This window comes from Ustilaginoidea virens, chromosome 7 (genome assembly GCF_000687475.1).
Source record: "Ustilaginoidea virens chromosome 7, complete sequence".
Taxonomy (NCBI): Eukaryota; Fungi; Ascomycota; class Sordariomycetes; order Hypocreales; family Clavicipitaceae; genus Ustilaginoidea; species Ustilaginoidea virens.
Genome location: NC_057322.1, coordinates 1668354 through 1696039, shown reverse-complemented (window position 1 = coordinate 1696039; position 27686 = coordinate 1668354). Strand labels below are relative to the sequence as shown.

Here is a 27686-nt window from a genome sequence, read left to right as displayed (position 1 = left end):
TCGCAGGTTTTTGATCGGTAGTTCCAGAGCAGAACTGACGTTGACCAGAGGATCAGGCCAAGGGGTGTCTCTGGTCGATGATTGGATACCAAGCTTGACGTGGGGCCGTTTGGTCACCAAAATATGGGGCCTTTTTCTTCGGCTTGTTTCATGTTTTTGCTTGCAACCTGGGCATGTTTTCAATTCAATCCTGTGGTTTGCGCAACCTAAAGAATATTCTCATCTTGTTTAACTCCTTTCTTTTCTTGCCCCTTCTTAACACTTGTACCCCTTTTTTTTTTTTTTCCTTTTTTTCATTTCTTCATCTTTTATGCCTTTGAAAGGCCAAGGTTGGACAAGATGACTAAACGGTCGGCATCCCACTCGGACGAGAACTCCCACGGGGGAAAACGGCATCAAACCGAGAGACTTTCAGATTCTCACCATGTCCATGACCAGTTAGAGCCCAACACTATGCGCCTCGCGATGCCCAGCATGTATTTCATCACTCGATGGCTCTCTTCGGAAATCAGCTCAAGTCTTCCTCCCATTCCCAAAATCCTGGACCAGAAGCTTGAAGAGACGGTTTTCCGCCATCCAGCGTTCAGGCAGCTCGGGCCAAGCTATGAACGTCTGGAATGGCTGGGCGATGCTTACCTAGAATTAATCGCATCCGGCTTGATTCACCAAACATTCACGTCCACTGCTGCCGGCAGATGCTCGCAACTACGAGAACTGCTGATTCGTAACTCCAACCTTGCCCAGTATTTTCGCGACTATGGCCTGCAAAGCAAGGCTCAACTACCACCCGAGATACAAAAGGCGACGTCTCATGGCCGCGGGAGGTCCAAGGACAAGGACCTCGTCAAAACACAGGGCGACATGTTTGAGGCGTATGTAGCAGCTGCCATCATCTCCGACCCCGAGAATGGCATGGCGAACACAGTCTCCTGGCTGAAGACATTGTTCGGGAGGACAATCAAGGATCAGATTGTGCAAAACGAGGAGGCGCTCAAAGACCCAGTCGGCGGAGCGAATCTGATGACCCACCATACCTATCTCGCCGCCGCGGATCAAGGCAGTAAAATGACGGCCAGGGACCAGTTGCAGGACGAAATCGGAAGCAAGGGTGTCAAAATTCGGTACGAAGACATTCCGGGAAACGCCAAGGAGAAGAATCTACGCCTTCCCCTGTTTACAGTAGGAGTTTATCTGGACGGTTGGGGTGAAAGGAATAAGCTACTCGGGACGGGAACAGCTCTCGCGAAAAAGGAGGCGGCACAGAAAGCGGCAGCAGTAGCCCTGGCGAACAAGAAGCTTCTCAAGACGTACAAGGAGAAGAAGAGGATCTTTGTCGAAGCTCTTCGGGCCGCAGAGGGTGACGATGCGCATCCAGCTGGCGGTTAAGGATTTCAGCCCGTCATGGGCCCAACCGTCGCCATTCCCATTCCTTGATTGACATTCTCCGCTTTTAGGAGTCCTCGCTACGTTTTAGATACCCGCAACTCCCCCCATGAATGGGAATTTGCATAGCATTTCTTTCAGAGTCTGCTACTCTGGTGAAGTGACGATGATTAAACCCGGTTGTCTTGATGCCCTCAAAAGGATGTGAACCTTGCCCCAAAAAAACGTTTCAGTTGCTCGTTGCAAGTTGGGTAGCCAAAAGACGTGAGCTCGAATGCTGCGGCTCGACTTTAGAATGACTCGTCTGCCTCGTTTGCCACTCCATGCTGATCTTTGTGCGCCAAGTTGCCTAGTACGTATGCCGTCTGGCACGTCAAAAGGGCATGGACCAAGCGATCTAACGGGTAGTTGAGGGGGGGAAATGGCCAGGGCCGTTTCTGAAATGGATGCCAAGGTTCGGCAGAGCTGCCGACACTTCACTCAAAGCGTGCTCCTGTCGCAAGAGAGAACCCTGAACAGACTGCAGAGCTTATCCCGAGCGATGCCGGTTTCGAGGACGCAAGAAGTTTCTGACGAGTTACACGGACCTTTATGAGCATGATGGCCAAGTTTGATCGTGGCTGACATGAGTGAAACTTTGGAAAGGGACGGGGGAGGGGGGTTTGCTTCTCAGCCGTATCTCGAGATGGAAAGCCATGGCGGGTGCGGTAATGTCGAGGCGGATGATTTTCAAATTTACCTACCGGCGTATCCGCCCCTCGACTTGTCGTCGACCTTTTGTGTGACGGCTGGCGGCTGGCGGCTGTCGGCTGTCGGCTGACGACTGACGACTGACGACTGACGACTGACGGGATTCAGATGCAAGTGCTCTGTACAAGTCTCCAGAGTACTTTGGCGGCAACCGCCACTGCCGCCGACAGGGGAAGACCCGTGCAGCCTCGGCCGGCAACGAGTTTGCTGGAATTGAGGCGCTGGGCAGGCAACTAGCAGCCCACCTGCCCCGGATCCAAGGGGCCTCGGTCCACTTGCTGCATGTGCACCGCAATCGCCACTTTGACACCTGCTGTCTCGGCCCCCAACGTCACAAAAAGCGCATCTTTCTTCCCAACTCCCTGCCTGCCCTATCCCGTCCCCCCCAAGCGGGAACCCGTCTGTCCACGTCCAGAACCTGGGTCGCGCCAACCCATCGCCGCGCAACGCTCTCTGCAAATTGATGCATCATCTCTGCGCGCACCTTGCTTTACGCCGCTGCTCACTGAGCAAAGCAGTCTACCGTGCCGTGCCGTGCCGTGCCGTGCCGTGCCTTTCCACCACGTGCGTCGCAGGTCCAGCGTCGCAGCCGTCCGGAGCAGACTCGGTCGAAGGGGCCGCCGGGGCACTGAAGGAACAAACCTGGATACGGCGAGGTGCAGCGCACGCTGCATCTCCGTCTGTTGCCGTCATGGCCGACTCGGTGGGTATGTAGGGGTCGTCTCCGAGCCAGCGTCTTTGGTCGCCTCTTGCATGCTTGCGACGCTGACTAGTGCCCCCCCCCTCTGTTGGGCCGCCCAGATCGAGTTTTTGTCCATGCGCTCAACACGGTCAAGAAAATCCCCAAGACGGGTGCCTCGCGGCCGCCGCCCTCCGACCGGCTTCGGCTCTACGGCCTATACAAACAAGCCATGGAGGGGGACGTCGACGGCGTCATGGAGCAACCCACGGCCGGTCCGTTTCTAACAGCAGAAGAGCTTCGTAGAGAAAGAGACAAGTGGGATGCTTGGAATGCCCAAAAGGGCCTGACGCGCACCGAGGCAAAGCGCCGATATGTCGAGGCACTCATCGAGACCATGTATCGATATGCCAACACTACGTACGTCGCTGGCTTGGTCCAAGGTCCAAGGTCCAAGGTCCAAAAAAAAAAGAAAAAAAAAAAAAGAAAAACCACCCACCCATGATGCATGCTGACGCGAGCCCTCCTCCTTTTTAGCGACGCAATAGAGCTAGTCACCGAACTCGAATTTGTCTGGAATCAAATCAAGCACAACTCCCCAAGTACCACAGACTCGTCTCCGAAAGCAGCGGGCCCCGGCAAAGCGCCTGCTCGTCAGCTACAGCAACCGCCCCGGGGCAGTCAAGGTCCCTTGAAGATGCTCAGCCCCATGAGCGAACAAGACGAGGCCGAGCTGCGGTCGCAAAAGCTCCTGGACCTGGACGATGCCGGGGAAGACGGCAGCGGCAGGGGACAAACGTCGACTCGGTGGCAGAAGAAGGTTGAGCGGGCCGTCACCCAGCTGTCGGCTGAAGTTGCTGCGCTCAGAGAGCAGATAACGACGGGGAGAGAATGGCGAAGCAGGAAGGACCGGAGCTTCCCTTCCTGGTTTGGCTGGATCCTCTGGGTCGTCTTGAAGCACTTCGTGGTCGATTGCGTCTTGCTTGCCGCAGTCTTGATTTGGATGCGGAGACGCAAGGACCGACGGCTGGAAGACCTGGTTCGATCAGCTCTGAAGATAGTCAGGGAATACGCACGAAAGGTTTTGCCATGACGACGGATGACCAAAGGAAACACCACCGCCGGGAAGGATCTGCCTGCACTATATACGTCTTGATTCGCGTACTCGACGCCGCCACCGTCGGGACAGCCCGGAAACCCATCAGAGGCTGCACAGCACAGCACAGCACAGCACAGTACAGCACGCAAAGCACGCACAGCACAGCGACGGCGCTGCTGCACAAGGAAGCATACATGTACCCATGACTCACCAACCCCTATGGCATACTCACAAGCTACTCGCAGGCTTCAAACTCGCAACTCATGTTAACAGGCTATGTCTGAGCCAATGCCTCGCGCCGATGTCGCATCCGCCCTGTTTCCACCGCGCCTCGCATGGAGTGATGCGCGACGGGCCGGGGAGAAGCAAGAAGCAAAACGGTGGGCGGAAGCTGGGCTGCTCCAAGATGCGAGCTTGGCTCAAGGAACATTTCCCCGGCGGCACACGCAAGGGGCCAGAGCATCTCTAAAAGTTCGTCTTGATGCCACGTGATTTCCACGGCAGCCAGGGTCCAGGGACCTTTGGTCCAGGGGTGTTTATTCAGAAGTCCGCCAGATCAGCCTCCCCGGCGGGTGATTTGCTCATGGTAGACGTAGTATAGTAAAGTAATACATATTTATATACTCTGTGCCGCATTACGTGCCGCATGCGCCGTCTGTGACTGATTTTGGCCCTGTGCAGTCAGCTGACCCATAGGCGGCGTGCTGATGCTGACTGTCAACTGCAAACCACCAGACAGACCAGACGTCTAGCCCATCCAGACTCGGCAGTGCCCGCCTCCCCCGCCACTGCCAACAGCTGGCCGGCCCATCGCCTTCTCGCTCTCGCACCGGCTAGCACCCCAAACCAGACAAGACAACATCGTCGTGCCATTTCCCACCACAACCTCCCGCTGACCCGGCATCCTCCAGAGCCCAACCAGGCCAAATCCATCCTTGCAGCCCCCCACCGCCATCCATTCCCGTGATACTACCTCCCCCCCCCCCCCATGATCCCGATCGCGCGCCCCCCGACGCCGCCCCGACCGCGCCGCCCCCCCCCCCTCGCCGACGACGAGATCCCCGCGCTCGAGACCATCGCCCCCGCCATCTTCGTCCCCCTCCCCCCCGACTTCTGGCGCGCCTTCTCCCCGCCGGCCTCGCGCGCCGCCCACCTCGAGCAGGCCCTCGCCACCACCGACCTGCTCGCCGCCCGCGTCCGCGACAACATCCTCGCCCTCACGCGCCGCGAGTGCCTGCGCATCGCGCGCCGCGCCGCCGCCGACGAGGCCGCCTTCCGCGCCGGCAACCCCGACGCGCCCGCCGCGTGGGCCCGGAAGCCCGTCGGCCCGGACGACCTGCGCGCCTTTGTGACCAACCTCGAGGCGGCGCCGTCGGACCCCGGCCGCCCGGCCGCCCAGCTGCCTGGGCCGGACTTTGACGCCTGGGAGGCCCTGCGGCCGGCGGACTGGGGCGACCGCGAGATGACGGCCACCATTGCCAGGACGCTCAACGAGGTCCGGGGGTACGAGGCGTACGTGCGCAAGGTCCGGAGGGAGATGGAGGTGGCGCTGGAGGAGGAGCGGAGCAGGTCGCGGTCGCGGGGTGCGGAGAACGACGCCAGCGGCAGCGGCAGCGGCAGCGGCAGCGGCAGCATGGACATGGACACGAGCCTTTGACTGGATGGGGTTGCTCGGTCGACATGGAAGGGGCGTCGTCCTTCCGAGCCGTGACGGAACGGCAAAGGGGAAGCAGAAAAAAAAAAAAAAAGTGTCTTCATCTTACTAGTCCTAGTCTAGTCTACTTCTTTTGCTTTGCTCGGGAGATTTTTCACGCCCTTCTCCTCCCCCCCCCCCTCCCCCACCCACGATATGTACTAAAGCCGACTGGCAGACACTCCTCGCGCAAAATACAAAAGGGAAGTTTTCATCCTTTTTTCCATAGTGGTACAGCCCCCCGTCGTGGTCACTCCCTACGACCCGTAAGCAATCTGGCCCTGTGGCCTATCCTCCTCCATTCCAGGGGCCATCAAATTCGTCCTGGGGTCGCCAGTAGCTTTGGCTACTGAACATCGAGCCATGGTGGGCGAACTACAAGATGGCATATTAGCAACAGGAGGCTAAAAGAAGCAACGAGAGCAAGAAAAAGGAACGCAAGAGAAAGCGATTGAGGGAAAAAAAAAAAAAGGACGTACCTTCGAGAAATAACGTCGGTGAAATAAAAGTTGTCGATAACCTTCTTCAGTGGCTCTCCGGTAGCCTTGGACCCCTTGTTCTGATCAACCAGCTGAACTTTGCCGAGCTGCCGCAGAGCCACGGGCTCAACTACGTCGTAGGCTGCCAGGGCCGGGGAAATCTCCACCATGCGCTGCCGCACGGCGGTGAGGTCGTCGTATGGCAGTGGCACGCCCAGAAACTCGCTGGCCGCGCGGAGGATCTTCCAGTCGGTGCGGGAAGCACCAGGCAGCGAAGTGGCCGCGCGGGTGGTCTGAACACGGCCCTCCGTGTTGATGTACGTGCCGGCCTTTTCGGTGTAGGCGGCGCCCGGCAGGATCACGTCGGCAATTTGCGCGCCGCGGTCACCGTGATGGCCTTGGTACACGACAAAGGCGTCCTTGGGTATGTCCGCCTCGCTGAACTCGTCGGCGCCGAGCAGCCAGACGAGCTTGGGCTTGGTCTGGGCCACCTCGGCAGATGGGGTGGTGAAGCCAACCTCAAAGGCGCCGGCCCTGGAGGCCTCTCTCTGAAGAACATTGTACCCATCCCATTCAGGGGTCACAAAGTTGGCGGCGTTCTTCTCGACAAAGGCACCCACGGTCTCGTAGTAAGCCTTGGCGTCGGCATGATCGGTAACGCCGGATCCGACGATAATCATGGGCCTCTTGGCGGCCTGCAGCTTCTTGCCAAACGGGCCAGCCAGAGCCTTCTTCAAGGCGGCGTGGTCGGCCCCGAGATGCTCAAACTCAAACGTAGAGTCCCAGGTCTCGCCAACCACGCCAATCTCAAGGTCCGACCGAAGCCACTGCTTGCGAATACGGGCGTTCAGCACGGCAGCCTCGTGTCTGGGGTTGCTCCCGACGATCAGGATGCAGTCGGCTTCCTCGACGCCCCAGATGCGAGAGTTGAATAAGTAGTTGGATCGAACGTCGACACCATGTGCGACCGGCTGGCTGCCGGTAGGGGTATCCAAGGCAAGATTGTCGGAGCCGAGCTTGTTGGCCATGTCCTTGGCGACAACCAGAGACTCAACTTCGGTCAAGGCACCAGCAATAATCTTGAACTCGTCGCCCCGAGGCTTCTTGGCTTCCCAGCCCCTGGCCACCTCAGCGAGCGCCTCCTCCCAGTCGGCAGGCTCGAACTTGCCCTCTCGACGAATCAGAGGCATGGTCAGTCGTTGGGTTTTGAGACCGTCGCAGGCAAACCGAGTCTTGTCGTTGATCCACTCCTCGTTCACATCGTCGTTCAGGCGGGGGAGGATTCGCATTACCTCGAGGCCACGGGAGTCAACGCGGATGTTGGAACCAAGGCCGTCCAGGACGTCAATCGACTCGGTGTGCTTCAGCTCCCAAGGTCGGGCGCGGAAAGCGTAGGGCTTGGAAGTCAACGCACCGACGGGGCAGAGGTCGATTACGTTGCCAGACAGTTCCGTGTCCAAGTTCTTCTCGAGATAGGTACCAATCTGCAGGTCGTTGCCGCGGCCGGTGGAGCCGAGCTCAGGAGCACCAGCAATGTCGTTGGCGAACCGCACGCATCGAGTGCAGTGGATGCAACGGTTCATCGACGTCTTGATCAAGGGTCCGATGTTCTTGTCCTCCACGGCTCGCTTGCCCCCGATTTCGTGGAAGCGCCCACGATCGGCTCCGTATCGCATAGACTGGTCCTGAAGATCACACTCTCCTCCTTGGTCGCAAATGGGGCAGTCGAGAGGATGATTGGCGAGCAGGAATTCCATGACACCCTCACGGGCCTTGTGTGTGAGGGGAGAGTTGGTCTTGACAACCATGCCGGGCTGTACTGGCCAAGCGCAGGAGGCTACGGGTTTGGGCGCCTTTTCCACCTCGACGAGGCACATTCGGCAGTTGCCGGCAATCATGAGTTTTCTAAACCACTTGTTAGGTTCGCTTGTTCGGAGGATCGGTTTGGTTCAAGGAGCTTCGTACTCATGGTAGCAGTATCTACACAACAGGTTAGCACAGTGCCTCGCCAGGATTAATCGGGAATGTGACGCTTCTCCGCCCACCTTGGGATGGTAACGCCTGCTTTCTCGCAAGCTTGAATGAGGGCAGATCCGGCTATACACATCTCCGTGTTAGCGACAATTGGCGCTGACCCAAGACCCGAAATTAGCCTTTCGCACCTTCGATCGAGACCTTTTTCCCATCTGCACCAGCTGTTAGCACATGTTCCAACACATCGACTGTGAGAGGAGGAAAGGGCTGCTTACCAACAGTCAGTTCCACCTCGGCCTGACGCCTGGGTGTTGTCGCAAACGCCCGTGAAGTGTTGGCGGTCCGCCTGCTTGTCCGCCAAGCCGAACGTGCCAGGGACTGTCGGAGCATCGTGCCGCCTTGACGGAGTGAGGAGGAGGGGGCGATACGAGGCGATGCGGACGGAAATAAAGGCTCGTAGTTTGAACGTCTTTTAGAGATCTTACTTGGTCAAGCCGAAGCATTATGCAACCATGGGCGATTAATTTACACTCTCGCTGATTGGCTGGGTCAGATGCCGTGCGTGCCTGAGGCCACCGCGTTGACCCACTTTTCCGCACTCGGCATAAATCTCTCCCAAAATTTCGCCGAGCTTTGAAAAGCTCCCTTTCCTCTTTCTTCTACACAAAAATTGTACATGAGCACACTTTATTGTAGGTGAGCTTGAACTCCGTGTCTGCACCAGCGGACACGTCGGTTACTGCAGTCGAGCCCTCCTCTATCTTGTGCTCTAGAGAAATTTTCCAGTTCACGCCGTTTATGGAAGCATGGGAGAGAATAAACATCTCGATGAGCGTTGCCTCTTACCGCCGGTCGTTACATGCCACAATCCACTCGCGCCGGAAACTGTCGGATCACGGCCCTAGCAACTTTTTGTACTTTTGATAATTCGATGATCTGATGATTGCTTGCGCATATTCTTCGTCGTCTTGTTGTCCCAGGGCCATGGTAGCCAACGCTGATTTGTTAAGAGCTGCAGCTACACTGCATGGCCCGACCCATTCTCGGAACATCGCCAACCCATCTCTGCTCCTCTTGAGCATCGCCTTGATACAACGTGCCGTCAAACGTCTTACCATGCCATTCGTCCTCAAACGGATAAAGACTCATGTGCATGATTCGATCCAACACATCGCGCTCACCCCCCTTCTCCACGCGCTTAATCACCTCATCCAAGATCCATCCTCTAGGCACAAAATTGGGATTGGCTTGCTTCATGCTCTGGATTCTTTCTTGGTCATTTTCTTTGCTGATTTCCGCGGCGCCTCCACTCCAGTCTTCGGTAGCTCGGGTATGCCACTTCTCCAGCCAGGAAGCCAGCTGCTCTCGAGCGTCGTCTTCACCAACCACTCCTTCTTTATGGAAGAAGACGCCAGCCTTGGCCTTCCGGTCCTCGGGCGTGGCCAGTTCTGCCAACTCGATGCGGCTCAGCCTGCGGAAGAAATGGTTGAAATCCAGCTCGAATGTTCCTAATACGCTGAGAAGTGGGGTAAAAAGCTCGTTGAAATCCGTTGGCTTTGGTTGACGCAAACCAAGCCTGGCGGACATTAGCCTCTTGTATTCCCTCAGAAATACCTCTTTGAACTCTTCGCCCGTCTGCATGATGAGCTTTTCGGCTCGCGACACGACCTCGTCCTGTTGGTCTGCCTTTACGCCCTCGGATATGAACGTCGGGTCGTCGACAAGTCCTGCGGCGCCCATCAATTCACCCACGGCTTCTCCAAAACGGACCAGGTTCCACCAGATGACGGTTGGCTGGTTCTTGTAACTGTAGCGTAACATGTGGTCGTCGTGATTAGGGGTGTAGTTTGGGTCAAAGTCATCTATGAAGGCAAACGGGCCGAAATCTATAGAGAGCCCATATACAGAGGTGTTGTCCGTGTTCTGTCCCAGGCTGCTGTCAGATCAGGTCGCGCGTTCGTTAAAACTTCTCGACGACATGGGCGCCACAGGGACGGACATACCAAAACGCCATTGATAAAACCGTATGCCTGCCAGGCGGCGACAGTCTTGGCATTACGACGGGCGATTTCACGATAAAGTCTGGTGAACCTGTTTTCGCACGTCTCGCTGGGTCCCTGGAGTTCTGTCTTTGGCACGCCTCGGGCGGGTTCTGGCGAGTGGTCCGGCTCTTGGGGGTTTTCCAACCTCGCCGGGAGGTTGTTCCATCCGCCAAAGACGTCTTCCGCCACATATGTAGCCAGATGCCGGATGAGCTTGCGATCTTGCCGAGCGCGGAGAATGTCAAAGTTGCCCAGACGCAGCCAAGACTCGGCGAACCGCAGCACAATGGCTCCAGGTTCCACGGTCTCACGCACGACCTTTGAGTGGGGGAGAAGGGTCAGCGACAAGGCCCTGGTGGTCGGTATCCTGAGCGCGTTGAGCGCCTCGGAGACGACAAACTCCCGAATGCTCGAGCGCAGGACCGCCTTCCCGTCGGCGAAGCGGGAGTAGGGCGTCAAGCCAGCCCCCTTGAGCTGCAGCTCGTACCGCGTCCCAGTCGCCGGGTTCCTCGTCTCGAAGAGCGAAATGGCCCTGCCGTCGCCGAGCTGGCCCGCCCACTGCCCGAACTGAAACCCGCCGTAGCACTGCGCCCACGGGTACCCCCCCTCCAGCCTGTCGTCGTCCCAGCCGTACAGCTTGTTCCCCGCGACGAGCCGGCGGAAGTCGTCCGTGCTCTCCTCGCCAGCCTTGATTCCCAGGTCGCGGAGCGCCGCCGGGCTCACGGCCAGCAGTTCGGGGTCCCTTTGCGGCTGGGGACGCACCCAGGTGAAGATGGCATTGCGGACTTGCCTCGGGCCAATCTCGTCGCGGGGCGTCTTGTGCGAGTCGGCCGGTGTCGGGAACGCGGGATCCGCGGGGAGCGATTGCGTGAAGTGCCATGACTTTGGCAGGTCTCGAAGCGTTGCGCCTTGGTGGCGCGGGCCGGGCGTGGCCGCGGAATGGTGGTGGGTGGCCATGATGAATGGAGCGCGGAGGCGCGATATTCCTCTCGGGGGACTTGGGCGGAGCAGCATCCAAGCTGGCTTGGTTTGAACCCGTGGGATCTGCAGAAGGGGGCGGAAAGACGACGAATCGAGCCTTATAACGGACTGTGTTTTGCTGAGAAAAACATGCTTGGTCATCCGTGTGTAATGATGAGTGGCGATGATGCTGGAGAAACGAGGCCGGAGCTGACGTCAATTTGATGGACATGATCCAAGACCCCGCATTGGTTGACACAGGCCCTCAGGCTGCTGGCGGCGATGCGTCCAGCTGGGGCCGATGACAGGGTCATGGTGATGCCATGGCAGTTCAGATGCCGTCGACTTGCATATCGAGCATGAAAGAAAGGTGTGATTGCGTTTCCCAGGAGACGTGGAATCGGCGGCCTATCGTAGGTGCCTGGTTGGATACACGGGGTCTGGTGGTCTGGTGGTCTGGTTTTTGCAGTACGAATGAGCAGCCCAACCACGAACACCGCGCCAACCTCGAAAATCAACAACACATTCCATACTCTGTCCGCTCAAGGACAATGTCGATCCAAGCCGCTTATGCCGGGTCCACCATTTTGCATTTCCCATGTAATTCGTCAATAAAATCCCTCTGGCCTAGCCTAGTCGGCCCAGCTAACCGATGGCTGCTCCCCCTCCCTACCTCAACGTCACGTCACGCCAACCATCCGTCGTCAACAACTTTGAGTGCTTTGCCTCCCGCTCGGCGCAAGCGCAGGTGCCCGAATCGAACTCGACTTATTCACGACGGAAGCTATACCGAGAGCCTTCGCAATTCGAAACATGGCGGCCGCAGCATCCGCAAAGCCCTCTTTCCCGCCCAAGCTCAAGCTCAACGACGGCAACGAGATCCCGACGGTACGTTTTTGCTGCTACCCGATGCGGGACACGCGCCTCGACCGGTGATTCTTTTTCTTTTTCTTTTTCTTTTCTTTTCGCCGCGCATACGGACGGAATGCTGAGCTAGCTCCACAACTGCAGTTTGCGTATGGCCTCGGAACCGCCCACTACAAAAGCGACACCGCGTTTGACCAGGGTCTCGTTGACGTCACCGAGCTAGCCATTGAGGTTGGCTACCGTCACCTCGACGGAGCAGAAGGTAGGCCAAACTCGTTGCGCGGCATGCCGTGCCGTCAAAAAAAAAAATAAAAAATAAAAAATACCAAGCCAAAAGACAAACCTTGACACGGGTGGGAGGAAATAACAGTCTACGGAAACGAAGAAGAACTCGGCGCTGGCATCAAAGCGTCGGGCATCCCGAGAGAGGAGCTCTTCGTCACGACCAAGATCAACGGCGTGACCAAGCAGCCAACAAGGGAGGCGTTTGACCTGTCCCTCCGGAAGCTCGGACTAGACTACGTCGACCTCTACCTCATCCACGCTCCGTGGTTCGCCAACTCGGACGAGGACCTGCAGCAAAAGTGGGCAGACCTGGAAGCCATCAAGGCTTCCGGCAAGGCCAAGTCCATCGGGGTGTCCAACTTTACCCAGGGCCACCTCGAGGCTGTCCTCAAAACGGCCAAGATCCCGCCGGCCGTCAACCAGATCGAGTTCCACCCTTACCTCCAGCACGGGGATCTGCTCGCGTTCCACAAGAAGCACGGCATCGCGGTTGCGGCGTACGCGCCTCTGACACCCGTCACAAAGGCCAAGGGAGGACCGGTCGATCCCATCTGGTCCGAACTAGCCCACAAGTATAACGTTTCCGAGTCCGAGATTGGTCTCAGGTGGGTTTTGGACCAGGGACTGGTGGCCATCACCACCAGCTCGAACAGGGGCCGGTTGGAGGGGTATTTTGAGAAGCTGCCCAGGTTCAAGCTGACTGAGGAGGAGATTGCTCGGATTGCTGAGGCGGGCAAACAGAAGCACTTTCGGGGATTTTGGGGAAGCAGGTATGATCCCACTGATGGACGATAAGTGGTGAATGGAAGTGAGCGACCAGAGAGAGAGAGGGAGAGAAAGGGGGAGGGAGGGAGACTTTGACGCGAGATTTTGCTCAAGTGGACTAGCGTGGAATCTGAGAGTCCGTTGCGGCCAAAGATACTCTTCCATGTGATCGAATTGTTTCCTGGGCGCATGGGCGCATGGGCGCATGCGTCGCCGTAAGAGTAGAACCAGACGTACTATAGCTCGTCGTCAGATGATTCATTCACCACCGCAGCAGGCTTCTTGCTCTGAAACGGCAAACTCCTTGGTGGGGGAGGTCCCGCAGCCTGGTTCTTTTTCAGCTGCGGCTCCGGCGCCGCTTGCTCCTGCGGCTCACCCATATTCTCGTCTTCGTCGTCATCGTCATCATCATCATCATCATCACCACCAGCCGCTGAAGCAGTCTCCTCGGTTGTGTGCCCAGCGTCCGAGTCCTCCGGCTCCGACTTGACAACCGCGGCAACATCATCCTCGAGGTCGTCACTCTCCACAGCCTTTGCTTTTCTCTTTGGCGCCTTGCTCTTGCGCCCACCAGCCTTGTCGGACGCCGGTGGCTCCTCAGACCCCCCGCGTACGGACGGTGCCGCCCACGCCCCCGCATTGACGGACAGCTCGGTGATGATCTTCTGCTGCTCTCTAATCTTGACCTTTTTCTCATTCAACAGACTTCTGAATTTCTGCAGAAGCTCCAGCTCGTCCTCTTGCTTGGCCCGAATCAGCTCCTCTAGTTGCGACTTGAGCTCGTCGACGGACGCTTGCAGGTCCTGCAGCTTGGCCGCGTAATCACCTGCAGTCTGGATGCTGCGCGCCGCAGCGTCTACGGAACTTGCGCACCAGTCAAGAAGCTCGATCGCCTCGCCTGGGTCATGGTTCAGTGTGATGGTGCCGAGACGTTGCTGTGCGGCCATGCGTTTAGTTGAGCCGGGACAGACGGATCCGAGGGTAAAGGTTGGGAGGCCTGCGTGGTGCTTACAGTGATTCCTTGTACTTGCTTCCGAACGGTGATGGACAGCGAGGATTCGGTTTGTATGGTGGCTGTAGCTTGGATGTCTGGCTGGGGTTGTTGCTCAAAGATCAAGCGAAGGATGTTTTGCCATTCCGTTTCGGAGACGGGGCAGTTTTTTGTGCGGAGTGAGGCTACGCGGTCATGCCTCACTGGAATGGTGTCAGTTTGTGTGTTTTCTTTTTCTTTCTTCATTTTCATTTCCTTTCCTTTCCTTTCCTTTTATTTTTCATTTCTTTTCATTTTTCGGAAGCTGATGTGAGGAAGATGGCTTGTCTCAGAGTGCAAGTAATGCTTCTGAACGAGCCGTGGGGAGAGTCGATGGACTCACACGAACAAACATAGGGTGCCTCTCCTTCCGTGCCTACTAACTTCAAATCCAAAGGTTTGGAACCTTTGGAAGAAACTTGAATGAGCACAAAGGAAGCCTCGTCTTGATGAGAAACCTTGATAATCCGCTTGGGAGCCATGCCGGACTTTTCTCGTCCGTTGAGCCGCTGAAAAGCAATGTGAGGGGTGGGTTTAAAAAAAAAAAAGAGAAAAAAAGAAAAAAAAAAGGCCACTGCGAGTCAGATATCACGATTACTTGATGAAGATGACTAAGTCGACCGAATCGAGGGTTTACAAAGCCGGGTTTGGTGCAAAGACCTGGAGCCGACTCGCTATCTCGCAGGGCGACGTTCACTTTTTAACCAAGCAGGTGAATGGAAGTCGACGATGTAAGTGCCAGGCGGCTGACTGGGGTTTCCAGGCCATACATCGCTCGAGGCAACTACATAAGGGCCCTGATTGGAGCCCGGTCGCTATGGTGGGCCGCGGACCGCCGTGAGCTTCCCTTTCGCAGGGACAGTTTTCGCACTGCGATGTTTGCAGCAGACAACCCCGCGGATGTATGCGCAGCAGCACGGCACGCGCCCATAGCAAGTCGCGAAGCTGGCATAACATTCAGGGTGCACCGCTTTTAAGGCGCAGGAGAATGGAAGGGGACAGCAGGAATCTCGCGCGACAAGAACGGGAACATGGGGCAAACTTTATCAACACCCCCAGTGCCTACTACTACATACCTCTAGAATTCTCTCATGGCGAACGTGTCCATGGGTCCGTAGTATGTACCGTGTGTTCATGTAATACACCACCCAATCAATGCAAGCGCTATGGCGTGCATGCTGAATTCCCCCGCGGAGCCAGACGAGAAACGTGGATTCGGAAACGGGCTGTCTATCGTAGATGATGTTCCAATCAGACAATAGTCGACTTGTGCCCGCAGTGTTCCTTGTGGACGTGCGAGTGCATCCTCGTGTCGTCGTGAGCCGCCTCGAGCCATGGACTTGAGGCCTTTCAAGGATAAAACGGCCCAAGCGTTGAGGCTTAGTCATGGTCGTATGGTTAAAGTCTGCAGCGAACAGGCACTTGCGAATGCCGGACGCTCGGCGGCCAACAGTGCTGCGCTGGAGGCAATTGATCCCTCCAGCCCGTGAAACAAGGGCTGGTTGACGTTGTGGACGGACTGGTCTGGCTGGTGGCACCAGACGGAAAATGGAAAATGGCACGGCAAGAAGAAATGCACGAGGTTAGGGGTGGCTGGCAGGCTGGCTGGCATCTGCTGTTTTTTTTTTTTATGTTTGCTATGTATGTCCATGCCAGCCAGCCATCCATCAGGCCCACCACTGTGCTGCCACTGGGTGGCAGCGCTGACCCACCAACCCACCAACCCACCAACCCTGCTGACGCAAGCCCAGCCAGCATAGTACCGAGTACGTGCTCGAAGATCTGGGCTGGGGCTACCAGACTCATTCCATGCACCAGCCTTGCAAACCTAACTGACGTCTGTAAAGAGTCTATCCCGTATGTGCTTACTGCGGAATGCTCAAGTTGGGCTAGCTTCCTCGGCTTGCTGGAGTCGCAGGAATGATGTTGGGTTCATGTTGACCTCGACCTAGTGAGCAGGTAGGTACATGTCTGGTACCTTGTCCAGTATTGCTTCGTGCCAAGGGGTGTACATGTACTGTGTAGTAAGTAACATAGACGTGAACTATTGGAAAAAAGACATATGGACGTGTCATCTGTATGTAGCATGTCCATTACCAAAAGCACTTTCGGGGTCCCGCGGGCAGCTTGCTCCGCTAAATACGGACTATACTAAAGTATACTCCGTACACCTGGATGAATGCGGGATTATCACCAAACGCTACCATGACAGACAAGTCACGCTCAGAGACGCCGGGCTCAAAGACCAACAAGCTGTTATTGTGCTAGTAATCCATCTTTGTTGAGCGCGGCTGCGGCAGCCGGCGTCTACAGACCAACAGAGGATTTCTAGCATCATGGTGCTGTCAACAGTTGTCCCTTAAGCCTCGAGCGATTCTGTTCTCCGTACGTCCGTACCCGTATGAAGTACGGAGTAGTGCAGCTGGTGTTAACCTCGTGCTGCTTTGTGGGGCGTGACCCTTTCGGCGGCCAGCCCCTGAAAAGCTCGAGGAGCCACGCGGGTGCGGTGCGCGTTCACTATTGTTTGTTGCCGAACTATATTTGTGGGGAGCGTCACAAGGCTTCTTCAATGTTGCTAGCAAAAATGGACACGGCACCTACCAGCGCATCTATTACGTGCCCATGAATGGTAGCGTCCCGGTGTCGTGCAAAAACGCCCCGGCCGCGAAGCAGATGAATTCCGTATATTCGCTGGCCGGTACTCCGTAGACTGGTACTCAGCAGACTGGTACTCAGCAGACTGGTACTCAGCAGACTGGTACTCAGTAGAGGCTTGAAATGAGCCCGTTCCGCGGGCTATGACTCGGGGCCTGGAATCTGTTTGCTGCCTGATTGGCTGCTCACCGTTGCGTTTGGCTCCACAAGGAGCCACGATAACGGGGAGGGTCAAGCGGCAAGCCCACCCGCAGCAGCAAGTTGTGGGTTCCTTCCTTCCCAGCCTTCTCCTTCATTCTTCCTGCGACCTCCTCTCCTGCAGCAGCTCCACAGTGCGGACATGGAGAGGCGCACCTGCCTCGTGCCTACCCTACCTACCTAAGGTACCTAAGGTAGTCTTGCATAGTACGGAGTACCGAGTACGGATTACGCTTACGCTCTGGTAGTCTTGGCTCCTCAGCACAGCAGCTCCTCGCTTCTCCTTCACGCCGCCCACACACAACCCACGGCAGCCCCAAAACTTTTACTTTTTCCGCACATCCCATGCCAAGCGACCATCGCCAACGACGGGAAATCCAAAGTCTATTAAGCTTGTTGTCGTGACGGTCGCGCCATTTCTACCCTGTTGGTCTCGGCCAGGACCCTGCAACTCTGGATAAATGTCCAGCAGCGACCACTCGACTCCACTCTCTCCCTCCATAGGTAGCCCATCAGCCACCACCCGCTTCTGGCTTCACCAGATCAAACGAACGACTTTAACAAACGGACAACGGAGAAATCAAGACGCGGAAACTCGGGACCATTCCTGAATACACCTCTGGCGTACCGGACCACTCGCACCAGATTTCTCTCCAAGTCGACAAGGGATCAATCATTACGCTGTCATCATCAGCTCAACGGTTATGACTTTGAACCACTCGAGACCGAAATCTTGGTCGCAAGTCGCACACACCACACCGCTCAATGTATACTGAATATTCGCCAACGCACACTGATCTTCGCCACTTGGAACTCCAACTCAAACCCTTGAAAAGTGTCTTGATCCAGGCCACGCGACTGCCAGGCATGGAGCCGCAGCCATCAAAACCGCAGCAGCTCTTGGAGAATGAGATTGAAAGTTGGGACAATGATGAGGATTTCCTCGTGGAAGGCGATGAGCTCTCATTCCGCAGCTCTTTCGCCACCGCAGCAGGTCCTGCCAGCTCACTTGCCCTGTCAAGACCTCCATCTCGGCGTCGTGATTCTGCCTCATCCCATGTTTCGTTTCGGTCCGAGATTGAATCGGTGGCGGGAGAGGAAAGGCAGCTGTACTTACCTGGCGACGATGAAACTTCAACCGTGGATGCCATTGCTGTTGCAGAGCACGCTGGCATCCCGTTACCAAAGAACGTACCCCCCTCTGCCCTCATGGGGGGCACTATCAAACGACTGGGAGGTCGCAAAATTAAAAAGATCATCCAGGAAGATTGGGAAAACGATTTGGAACTTCCAGACGCCTCCCAGGGGCTGAATCTCAAGCGCAAAACCTACCCAGAGTTCCCTGAGACGCTTCGCCAGGTCAGCGGAGGCTCAATACAGAGTGGCCCGACCAAGACTGTCAATTCGCCCACGTGGGCTGAGCCAGAGCGGAGGCAATCTGTGCAATCAAACACCAGCGCTCTATCGTCTGCGATTAACCTGGACAGGTTCAAGGATACAGAAGAGGACGGTGAATTTTTCAATGACGGGGCTGCCACCGTCAAGGCTTCCAGGTGCGGGCAGCCACCCCAGCCCGTGTCATTCATCACGCCACCTACACCGCAAAAGTCTCGAAAGGCCAAGGAGCCCGAAGATGACTTTGAACTGGACTTGGAGCTGCCCTCGGACGGCAAGTTGCGATTGTCCACTAGGAAGGACATTCCAAAGACTCCGTCATCCAACTTTGACGACCTTGACTGGGGGGAAGGCAGCTTGGGTACTCGATACGGCGGCACACGACGAGACGGTCGTTCCAACAGAAGCTCTTCGGCGTCGGCACTGAGTCCAAGCATTTCGAGCTCCATCACGGCCGAGAGTGAAGACGAGACCTTTGACGGGCTCGTTCTTCCTTCTGGGCCTTTCAACTTGAAGGATCGTCTTCAAAAGCGCAACAAGAGCTTTTCCCCAGGACGGATCCCTGAGGAATCGCCGGCCCCGGCCCCAACCTGTTCCGCCAGCAAGCCTGCACCGGCCGCAGCGGATCGTGACGACTTCTTCGACGACCTCGACATTGGAGACGGCAACGTATTCGGCCCCGGAAAACTGACGCTGCATCGCAACGTTAAACTGAAGGAGGTCCAAACGGCCAGTCCCGCACGCCCCAAGACTGCCGTTTCCTTGACCTTTACCAACAAACCCACCTCAACAACCAGGCTCCCCCGGCTAAACCATGAACGAGCGCACTCGACCTCGCTGGAGCCAGTGTATGAGAGCAGCGAAACCGCCACTGCATGGCGCAACCGTCGCTCTCACTCGCGACTAGGACACTCGCATCAGTCTTCTGTCAGCAGCCTGCCTACACCAACAACAACGTCACCTGGACGGCAGTTTCCCCTCTCAGCGCCCGCGCCCCGTGGCAGCGGACGAGAGGTCGGCTCCAGGTCATCCTTCTCGTCCCTCAAGAGTGAATCGTCGACCACGACCAGTTCCCAGCTCCTGAAACAAAAGCGTTCTCTGCGAGGACTCAGCGCGCAATCATCCAAGCCAATGCCCCACCGGCCTTGCGATCGCCCGCCGTCGAGGAACGAGACGTGCCGGCCACAGTCTGGCTTGCGACCCAAGACACCGGTGGAGCGGCAACGCTCAGGTCTGACCGACAGCCCTGGTTCGCTGGTTCGCAAACCGCAGCCCTTTCTACCCGCCGGCGCATCTCTAGGGAAATCCCAGCATGTCGCGTCCAAGACACTGCGCCAGTTTCGGCGCCATGATTCGGACAACTGCATCGACATGCGACCGATGTCCCGGTCTTTTTCCAGGTCTGCTGTCCGATCACCTAGTCCTCAGCGGTATAGAGTAGCTGCCGACACGTGGGAGCGCCTGAGCAAGCCCAAGAACAAGAGGCACTTTGGCGACGGACATGAGCTGGACGGTTTCGATGATTTGCCGATCTCGCGAGAATCCGAGACGAGGTTCCTAAAGCAGCCCATCACAAGCGGCAGCAAGGCCACGATACGAAACAGGCTGTATCAGAATATCCTGCCCGACAGAACAGCCACGCCAGCGCCTTTGACACCATGCCTGACAGCAAAGACGCCCACCACCACCTCCACCACCACCACGACGCACACGCCTCGCTTTGCGCGTGACACGGCGGCAAGTCGAATAGCGCGAGAGACGTCGTTGGCTCAACGCGCACCAAGCCATGGGTCTCTGTCTTCCATTGCTGCCCAGCGAGAAGCTCCTCTTGGACCTAGCCCGAACATGCATCACCACCACCACCACCAACAGCAACAGCAGCAGCACTCCGCTCATTTGCCTCAAGCCTCTATTCGCTCCAAGAAAAAGACAAAGCGCCCACAGCAGCTGAAGCCGCACCTCATTTCGAACCTCAACTCTGGAAAGGAGTCGAAAGTGGTCAATGGCATGTATTACAATGCCGACACCTTTCGATGGGAAGGCAACGACAATGTGCTGAAGGCGTTTGATGCCGCAGCAGCGACGCCATCAACTGCCACGGGCTCTAGCCAGGTGGCGCGGGAGAAGGAGGTGTGCACTCCACGTCCGGCTCTCATCACCAACATCAGCGCTACAAAGGGCGTCCAGGTCGTAAGCGGCATGGTGTTTGACCCACAAGCCATGTGCTGGTTGAAGTTGGGACAAGAGAGCAAGGCTAGATCGGACGCGAGCGACACCATGGATGGTTTTGACGCTCTCAACGACGAGGATGAAGATGTTTTCAAGGACATACCGGATCTGGAAGACAAGCCTGCCGAGGAAGAAGGGGGAGAAGGCGGTGGACGGGTGAGCGACGTCAAAGACGACTGGCTCGTGGGGGAAGAGTTTGACGTTGGCCCCGAATTTGTCCGAAGACAAGGTGAAGAGGAGGAAAGATGGAGAAAGAAGTGCGAGAAGTGGGTCGCTCGCGGGCCACGGGATCGGGATATGTGGCGGTGGACGATTCGAGATCTCGTGTCGCAATTTGACGAGCTCCAGATGTAGGCTGGGGTCGGGCTCGGGGTCGGGGTCGTGTGTTGCGTGTGTGTGTCATGTGGTGAGTTGACCGTCTCGACCGACCACACCTGGACGATGATTTCGAGCCATGCGCGGACGTTTTGCACGGATCAGAGGTTTGTTGTGAGTGTGGCGAGCCGCCTGCTGATGCTGTGTCTCTCATTTTGTCATTTTTATCTCATTTGTATTTCATCTTCTTGTTGAGTCGTTTTATTTCCTTTTCTTTTTTTTTTTTTTATATCTTCGGCATGGCAAAGATGGCGGGGGGGACTTGGGACAAAAAGGGGAGCACCGGAGCGTCACGGACAGCAAGACAAGCAGCGCTTGCGCACCGCTCCGGCCGCGGTCGCTGCTGGAGGTAACAGGAGCACGTCTTTTTTTTTTTTTTTTCTTTTTTTTTCCCTTTGTTCACGACTTGAGATGACGGACATGATGCTTGACGAACAACTTGCGCGGGGGTTCTGGTTTGGCGGGCAACGGCGGGAAGAGGGTGCTGCGAACACTCGAGTCGACTTTTTTTTCCTTTGTATGGGCCATTGGCTCGATTGTAGCTGATCCGGGGAATGTATGCATGTATCGTATCGTATCGTTCGCTGTGAGTTGTCTGCGGGTGCGCGTGCCGTTGCGGCTGCTTGTTGATGACGGTTGATTGATTCTGCCTGCATGGTGGAAACATGGTCTCTCTGCTACATTACATACTCCTCTCTTTGCGACGAGTACAGGACTGCGCGTCTTTTGTCCAGTTATTTCTTGATTTGATGCTGGTTTCTGCTTCTTACATTATGATCATGGAACATCAGTTGTCTCCTTGCGACGTGTACAGGACTGCGCGTCTTTTGTCCAGTTATTTCTTGATTTAATATTGATTTCTGCTTCTTACATCATGATTATGGAATATCAGTTGTCTCCTTGCGACGTGTAAAAGACTGCGCCGTGTCTTTTGTCCAGTAATTCTTGATTCGACTTGCTTGATTCTCGGCTCACAGGCCACAACAGCGCCATGCCGTTCTTCCAGCCATTGTCTTTTGCTACGCTTACATGCTCGCACCTCGCCTTTCTTCAACGGCATCCGCACCACCTGGTATCCCGCTTCTCAACCCGTTTGGCCTTGGCCACCGCGCCGATTTTCCACGCGTCCGTCCCATCCACCTACCTCTTGGCCGCCTGACTCCTCGGGTCGAGACCCCTCCTGCGCATGGCGTTCCTCCTGCCCCTTTCAATGTACGCCTTGTCCTCGGCGTCGTCGAAGCCGCCAAAGTCGTCGTCGTCGGCCGCGGCGGCGGCGGCGGCGTCTCGCTCCTCGGAAATGGGGGTCCTGTCCACGACGCCGCCGTCCTGCCCTTGCTCTCGGCCCGGAGCAGCACCGGCACCGGCACCGGCACCGGCAGCCGTGGGCCCCGTCTTCTTAAACTTGGCGACGTAGAAGCCGTCGACGTTGTAGGCGTGCGGGTAGTACCGCCGGGTGAGGCGCAGCGAGGGGTCAAACTTCTTGCCCATGAAGCTGGTGAAGCCCTCCTTGCCAAAGGTGAGCCCCGTGTCGACGAGCTTGACGTTGGGCCGGCGCGACAGGGCGTACTGCACCACCTGCTCGTTCTCCTCGACGGTGACGGAGCAGGTCGAGTAGACGACGTAGCCGCCCGTCCGGGAGGCGTGGTTGGCCGAGTCGATGGCCGCGAGGAGCAGCTGCTTCTGGGCGTGGGGCAGCTGCAGGAAGTCGCGCTCCGTCTTGTTGGTCTTGACGCTGGGGTCCTTTGCGATGACGCCGGTGCCGGAGCACGGGGCGTCGAGCAGGACGCGGTCGAAGCCGCCCATGGGGCGGGGGAACTCGCGCGCGTCGTAGGCGCACACGACGACGTTGCGCGCGCCCAGGCGGTGCACGTTGCCGATGAGGCCCTTGGCGCGCGCGCGGCTCGGGTCGTTGGCCACCACGACGCCCGTGTTGCGCATCATGGCGGCCAGGTACGTCGTCTTGCCGCCGGGCGCGGCGGCCATGTCGAGCACGCGCTCGCCCTCGCGCGGGTCGAGCGCCATGCACGGCAGGAAGGACGACGCCGCCTGCAGGATGTAGTGGCCGGCCAGGTACTCCGGGGTGGCGCCGAGCGGCACGCTGCTCTCAAAGACCTGCAGGCCGACCTTGGACCACTTGCCGACGGGCTCGAGCGTGACGCCGCGGTTGATGAGGGCCTGGGCCAGGTCGCGGCGGTGCGTGCGCAGCGTGTTTGTGCGGATGACGACGGGGCGCGCCGACTCGTTGGCCTCGAAGAAGGCGAGCGCCTCGCGCGGCGGGAACAGGCCCAGCAGCTTCTCGGCCAAAAAGGCCGAGTAGCCGTAGTAGGCGCACACGTCGCGCAGCAGCTGGGCCGTGTACTCGGACCGCGAGCGCCCGGCCTCGGCGAGGCTGGCAAAGTCGTCGAGCACGCGGACGTTTTCGGCGATGCGGGAGCGCAGCAGCTGGAGGTCCGGCGCGAGCGCCGCGCCCGCACCGCCGTCGCCCTCGCCCTCGCCCTCGCCGCCGTCCACCACGCGCGGCCGGTCGCCCTGGATGTTGGTCTGCATCGCGCTCTCGGCCAGCTCCGCCGCGCTGGCGGCCGCCTCCTCTGCCAGTCGGCGGTCCAGCCGGCGCGACAGGCCCTCGATGTTGGCGGCCGTCAGCTTCTCCTCGGCGCCGGACTCGTCCTCGTCCTCGGAAAAGACGGGCTTGGCAACGCCGTCGTCGTCGTCCTCGGCTTCGGAGTCGAACACGGACGGCTCGGAGCCGGAATCATCCGAGCCCAGGAAGTCGTCGCCCAGCGAGGGCGCGGGTCCCTCGCCGCCGTCCAGGTCGGACAGTTTGCCGACGTGCAGGTCGGAGCCGTCGGAGCCGTCGGAGCCGTCGTGGTCGTCGTGGCCGTCTTGGTCCTCTGCGGGCGGCGTCACCCTGCTGGCCCTGGTAGCTTTCGGCTTCGGCTCCGGCTCCGGCTTCTTCTTCTTCTTCTCCTTCGGCCTGCCGTTGGGCGCGGCATCCCGTGCGCCGGCGCCCGACGACGTCTTTGTCTTTCCGGCGGCGGCCCCGGTCTTGCTCTTGGCCTGTGCCTTCTTCCCCGTCCTCCGCCTCTTGTGGTCGTGGGCTTCCGAGGCCGGCTCGACGGGCAGGCCGGCCTTGCGCTTCAGCTTGGCAAAGTGCTCCTCGGACAGGGGCTCGGGGGCGCCCTGCTTCCTGCCCATGCGTCTCCCAGGTCCCATTTTCTTTTGATTCTTCTTGCTGCTGCTGCGCCTGCCACCGACGCCTGGCAAGAAGGATTGCTGGGGAAAAAAAAAAAAGAAAAAATAATGTCGGTCGTGTGCAGGACGGACCAGAGATGGGCTCTGCAAGAAAGAAATGGCGATTTCTGTCGCTGCCCCACCCAATCCTTTTTTCTTTTTTTTTCGGCCAAGCTTGATAAGGAGCGATGCCGGCCCGGCAAAACCTCGTATCGGGGTGGGGACGGCTCAGCCACCAGGCCTCAGCCACGGGCTGGCTGGCTGCCTTGGCTGGCTGCCTTGGCTGGCTGCCTTGGAGCCACACGTCCGAGTTCTGAGGCCATTCGCGGTGACGACACGCCCTTTGCGTGCTTTGCCCTCCTTTCTGTTCTTCTCGGTCATCTCTGGCTCCTTTCGCGATGCTCATTCTATCTGGAGCCTAGAAAAAAATCCCGCTGCCTCGCCTGACTGCTTGGGAGGAGCTAGCTGCCTCCCGCGCGACTCCTCACCTGCTCCCGTCCTACGCCCCACCCCGCCAGGCCTTCCTCCATCCTTCACGATACCCCCCCCCCAATTGCCGCCCATCCCCCAACTCACCATGGAAGCCGCATTCGCAAAGACGTTCCTCTCGACCCTCGACGCGCGGCCCGTCAAGCTCTCCCCCGACCATGTCGAGAACCCCAGGAACTTGCCCGCCCGGCCCGTACGCATATCCCCCCCCCCCCCCCCCCCGGGCCCCCCTTGTCTCAAACCGCCCGTTCTAACCCGCGTCCTTTTTGTTTTTCCAGTACATCCTCCCCCGGATGCCGGTCCCCATGAGCCGCGCAGACACCTCCCTCCCCGGGCAGGAGCGCAGCGTCTCCGTGGCCGTCCGGTCGCTGCGCAGCCCGCCCCTCGACATGACCCTCGCCTCGCAGCCCGTGAGCACGTCGGTGCTGGACATCAAGACGCAGGTTTCGCGGCGCACCGGCATCCCCGTCGGCAAGATCAAGGTGCTGCACGACAAGCGCCCGCTGGCGGATAGCAAGATCCTCGCTGACGTGCTGGCGCCGGCGGACCGCAAGCTCGAGCTGTCCGTCATGGTGATGGGGGGTGCTGCCGCCCTGCCGGGGGTTGCTGCCTCGGCGGCGCCGGGGGGGCCCGCCTCGGGGGAGGATGCCCTGACGACGGATGCCTTCTGGGCGGACCTGGGCGGCTTCCTGACGCAGAGGTTGCGGGATGAGCGCGCGGCGACGGACCTGGCGCGGCTGTTCAAGGCGAGCTGGGAGGCGAGTCGGGCGAATGGAGGACTGCCGTGATGGGAGGAGACTGGTGCAGGGTGCGGATTGCCTGGCGCGAATCATGAGGGGATGGCACGCTCACGCTCACGCTCACGCCTCATTCCTCATGTCTCGTGATCCCTTTCTACGCCAAATCTCAATTTCTTTAACTAACGAGGACAAGCCTCTGGTGCCTCTGAAGCGCGACCCAGGGCTCACAAACTGATCAACAGCCCACTTTGGTCGTCGAGGTGGAATCCCGATGCCCGGACCATCAAATAGATACAAATTGATGGGAATTGACTTTTAGTATCATTATAAAAAAAACACCCACCCCCAAATACATCAACCATCCTCCCTCGTTTCGCTGCTGCTTTGCTCCCATTTTTCTGGCGTCACGGTTCAAACCCCCGGCGCCAGTCCTCATCACTGCTCAACATCTCCACAACCATGTGATGGAAAAAGCCGACGTTTGACATGCGCAGCGTGCCCCAAAAAGCCTCCTCGCTTGCATCCATACTTAACGGCTGTAGCGCCTGATTATCTCCTTGGCGACGGTCTCGTACTCGAGTTCTTCGAAATCGTTGGCCTCGACCTCGTGGAAGCCAGAGGTGGCAGCCTTCATTGCCGGCATGGAGGAAGCGTACGGTACATTGGCCTGGTGACAAAGTCGGGGGGGGGGGTTTTTTTGTTAGTTTTGTCAGACCGCTTTGTATCGCTTTGTGTCTCTACAAAGGAAAAGGGAGGGGGCATTTACCCATGGGGATGCGTTGGGGTGAGACCACATGATAAAGGTCTTCTTCCTCCTAACGGTCCTGTCAACGCGCGCTGTCCTCTGGGCCGTCATTTGCACGCCGACTACTTACACCGGTGTTCGACCAGCTGGTACCTCGGGCTCAAAGTCGTAAACGGCATAGCGACAGCCGGGCCCGACAACCCCCTATGCACCTACGCGTCAGCCAAGTTCCTTGTTCCTCCAAGATGCGGGCGGCGTCTCGTCGGCAGCGCAACTCCAACCTTTTTGGTAAAGGTGGCTTTGAACAGCTTCTCCCGGAAGGATTCCCAGTCCTGCTCTTCGGAAGCGTCCTCGACTTCAATCGTCTTCTGGTCATCAGAGATCTTGAAGATGATGTACTTGTATGGCTTGCCCAGCTTTTTCAAGGCGTCTGTGACCTCTGCGGGTACACTTATGCTGCAGTGAGGGAAATGATGAAAGTCAGCGACACCATTATGCAGTGTGATTGCGGCACGGCGCTTGTTTTCGTTTCCTTTTCTCTTTGTTTTTCTTTTTGTCTTCTTATCTTTTTTTTTTCTTTTTCCCCCTCTTTGGTGTTTATTCTTGTCGTCCCCGCTCAATACGTCGAATACGTCGTCCACAGCCATCCGTGCAGGCGAAACGACCGCGACACCCATCTTTCAAAGCAGGACAGACCGGACAAAAAAAAACCACTCACCCAGATTGAGACTACGCCCACAGCAGAAAGCGACATCAGAACCGGCACGCCAAACCACAGTTTTTCTCTCTCGCGAGGATACACGTACCATGATCGCGGTGTGTCGGGAATAGCGCTGCGCAAGTGAGGGGTGCGTGGTGGGGGGGGAGCACGTCTACCACGCAGCCAGCCCCGTCAGCTTGTCGTGCCAGACGAGCAAAATAGCCATCAGCCCGAGCGACACGAGTGTGCCCCCCGTTCGGCCGGCCCTGGATGCCACTTACGCTGGAGAGGGAAGCAGAAAAAAAAGAAAAGAAAGAAAGAAAAAAAACCAGCGGCCAAGGAAGCGTGGTGTCGCAATACGTTGGGCACGAGATGCCGTCTTTCGAGCTTTTTGTTGGCGGAAGTTGTACGTTTGGAAAGGAATGGGGAGGCCAGGAAGCGACCAGACATCAGGCCAGGCAAGGCAGCACGTCCCGCTCATAAGTAGTGGGTAAGCTTGGGGCGGAGCGCCAGCAGGGCTCGGAAAGGGAAAAGGAAAGGTGCGGGGGGGAGGGGGGGGGGGCAAAGCCGGGCCAAAGCACAGCACTGACAGCGAGCGAGCGAGCTTGCTGGGCGGGAGGGGGAGGGGGAAGGGGTTGCCGTGAGATGATGCTTCACGTGATGCTCGTCAGCTAAAGTAAACGAATCGAGCCGGTGCAACCAGAGCCATTCGGCATCAGCCTGACGAACCAAAAGTGTCTGCCAAATCACAGCTGGATTCCTTCCCGTGACCGTGTTGCACATTTCATTCGACTGTATTTGGCATCACTGACCGGCCGCAGACCGGCCGCAGCCCAGCGCGGGACCAGCAGCTGGACCAGCAGCTGGAGTCTGCCGTCGACCATGTCCTCACATCTCAGGTGCTGCTGGTTCTTGCACCTTCT

General features: G+C 57.8%; 11 protein-coding genes across 11 annotated transcripts; 6 read left to right on the top strand and 5 right to left on the bottom strand.

The window, feature by feature from the left end:
- Nucleotides 1-339: 339 nt before the first annotated feature.
- UV8b_08139 (uncharacterized protein) lies at nucleotides 340-1386 on the top strand (the record flags this gene model as incomplete). The annotated part of the gene is made up of 1 exon (XM_043145636.1): nucleotides 340-1386. The coding sequence occupies one exon, from the start codon at nucleotides 340-342 to the stop codon at nucleotides 1384-1386; it is 1047 nt and encodes a 348-aa protein (XP_043001571.1).
- Nucleotides 1387-2824: 1438 nt separating this feature from the next.
- Nucleotides 2825-3905, top strand: UV8b_08138 (uncharacterized protein; the record flags this gene model as incomplete). Its single annotated transcript, XM_043145635.1, has 3 exons — nucleotides 2825-2840; nucleotides 2935-3232; nucleotides 3350-3905. The coding sequence occupies 3 exons, from the start codon at nucleotides 2825-2827 to the stop codon at nucleotides 3903-3905; spliced, it is 870 nt and encodes a 289-aa protein (XP_043001570.1).
- A 994-nt stretch (nucleotides 3906-4899) lies between these two features.
- UV8b_08137 (uncharacterized protein) lies at nucleotides 4900-5568 on the top strand (the record flags this gene model as incomplete). The annotated part of the gene is made up of 1 exon (XM_043145634.1): nucleotides 4900-5568. One exon carries the CDS (start codon nucleotides 4900-4902, stop codon nucleotides 5566-5568), a length of 669 nt encoding a protein of 222 aa, XP_043001569.1.
- Nucleotides 5569-5861: 293 nt separating this feature from the next.
- Nucleotides 5862-8447, bottom strand: UV8b_08136 (uncharacterized protein; the record flags this gene model as incomplete). Its single annotated transcript, XM_043145633.1, has 6 exons — nucleotides 5862-5979; nucleotides 6084-7988; nucleotides 8049-8063; nucleotides 8129-8180; nucleotides 8246-8269; nucleotides 8333-8447. 6 exons carry the CDS (start codon nucleotides 8445-8447, stop codon nucleotides 5862-5864), a joined length of 2229 nt encoding a protein of 742 aa, XP_043001568.1.
- A 615-nt stretch (nucleotides 8448-9062) lies between these two features.
- On the bottom strand, nucleotides 9063-11113 carry UV8b_08135 (uncharacterized protein; the record flags this gene model as incomplete). Its single annotated transcript, XM_043145632.1, has 2 exons — nucleotides 9063-9980; nucleotides 10061-11113. 2 exons carry the CDS (start codon nucleotides 11111-11113, stop codon nucleotides 9063-9065), a joined length of 1971 nt encoding a protein of 656 aa, XP_043001567.1.
- A 759-nt stretch (nucleotides 11114-11872) lies between these two features.
- Nucleotides 11873-13006, top strand: UV8b_08134 (uncharacterized protein; the record flags this gene model as incomplete). The annotated part of the gene is made up of 3 exons (XM_043145631.1): nucleotides 11873-11947; nucleotides 12071-12188; nucleotides 12297-13006. The coding sequence occupies 3 exons, from the start codon at nucleotides 11873-11875 to the stop codon at nucleotides 13004-13006; spliced, it is 903 nt and encodes a 300-aa protein (XP_043001566.1).
- Nucleotides 13007-13212: 206 nt separating this feature from the next.
- Nucleotides 13213-14488, bottom strand: UV8b_08133 (uncharacterized protein; the record flags this gene model as incomplete). Its single annotated transcript, XM_043145630.1, has 3 exons — nucleotides 13213-13911; nucleotides 13989-14170; nucleotides 14350-14488. 3 exons carry the CDS (start codon nucleotides 14486-14488, stop codon nucleotides 13213-13215), a joined length of 1020 nt encoding a protein of 339 aa, XP_043001565.1.
- A 3238-nt stretch (nucleotides 14489-17726) lies between these two features.
- UV8b_08132 (uncharacterized protein) lies at nucleotides 17727-20837 on the top strand (the record flags this gene model as incomplete). Its single annotated transcript, XM_043145629.1, has 1 exon — nucleotides 17727-20837. One exon carries the CDS (start codon nucleotides 17727-17729, stop codon nucleotides 20835-20837), a length of 3111 nt encoding a protein of 1036 aa, XP_043001564.1.
- A 1161-nt stretch (nucleotides 20838-21998) lies between these two features.
- UV8b_08131 (uncharacterized protein) lies at nucleotides 21999-24071 on the bottom strand (the record flags this gene model as incomplete). The annotated part of the gene is made up of 1 exon (XM_043145628.1): nucleotides 21999-24071. The coding sequence occupies one exon, from the start codon at nucleotides 24069-24071 to the stop codon at nucleotides 21999-22001; it is 2073 nt and encodes a 690-aa protein (XP_043001563.1).
- A 595-nt stretch (nucleotides 24072-24666) lies between these two features.
- UV8b_08130 (uncharacterized protein) lies at nucleotides 24667-25366 on the top strand (the record flags this gene model as incomplete). Its single annotated transcript, XM_043145627.1, has 2 exons — nucleotides 24667-24771; nucleotides 24857-25366. The coding sequence occupies 2 exons, from the start codon at nucleotides 24667-24669 to the stop codon at nucleotides 25364-25366; spliced, it is 615 nt and encodes a 204-aa protein (XP_043001562.1).
- Nucleotides 25367-25847: 481 nt separating this feature from the next.
- Nucleotides 25848-26872, bottom strand: UV8b_08129 (uncharacterized protein; the record flags this gene model as incomplete). Its single annotated transcript, XM_043145626.1, has 6 exons — nucleotides 25848-25985; nucleotides 26085-26133; nucleotides 26194-26267; nucleotides 26345-26519; nucleotides 26782-26792; nucleotides 26870-26872. 6 exons carry the CDS (start codon nucleotides 26870-26872, stop codon nucleotides 25848-25850), a joined length of 450 nt encoding a protein of 149 aa, XP_043001561.1.
- Nucleotides 26873-27686: the final 814 nt, after the last annotated feature.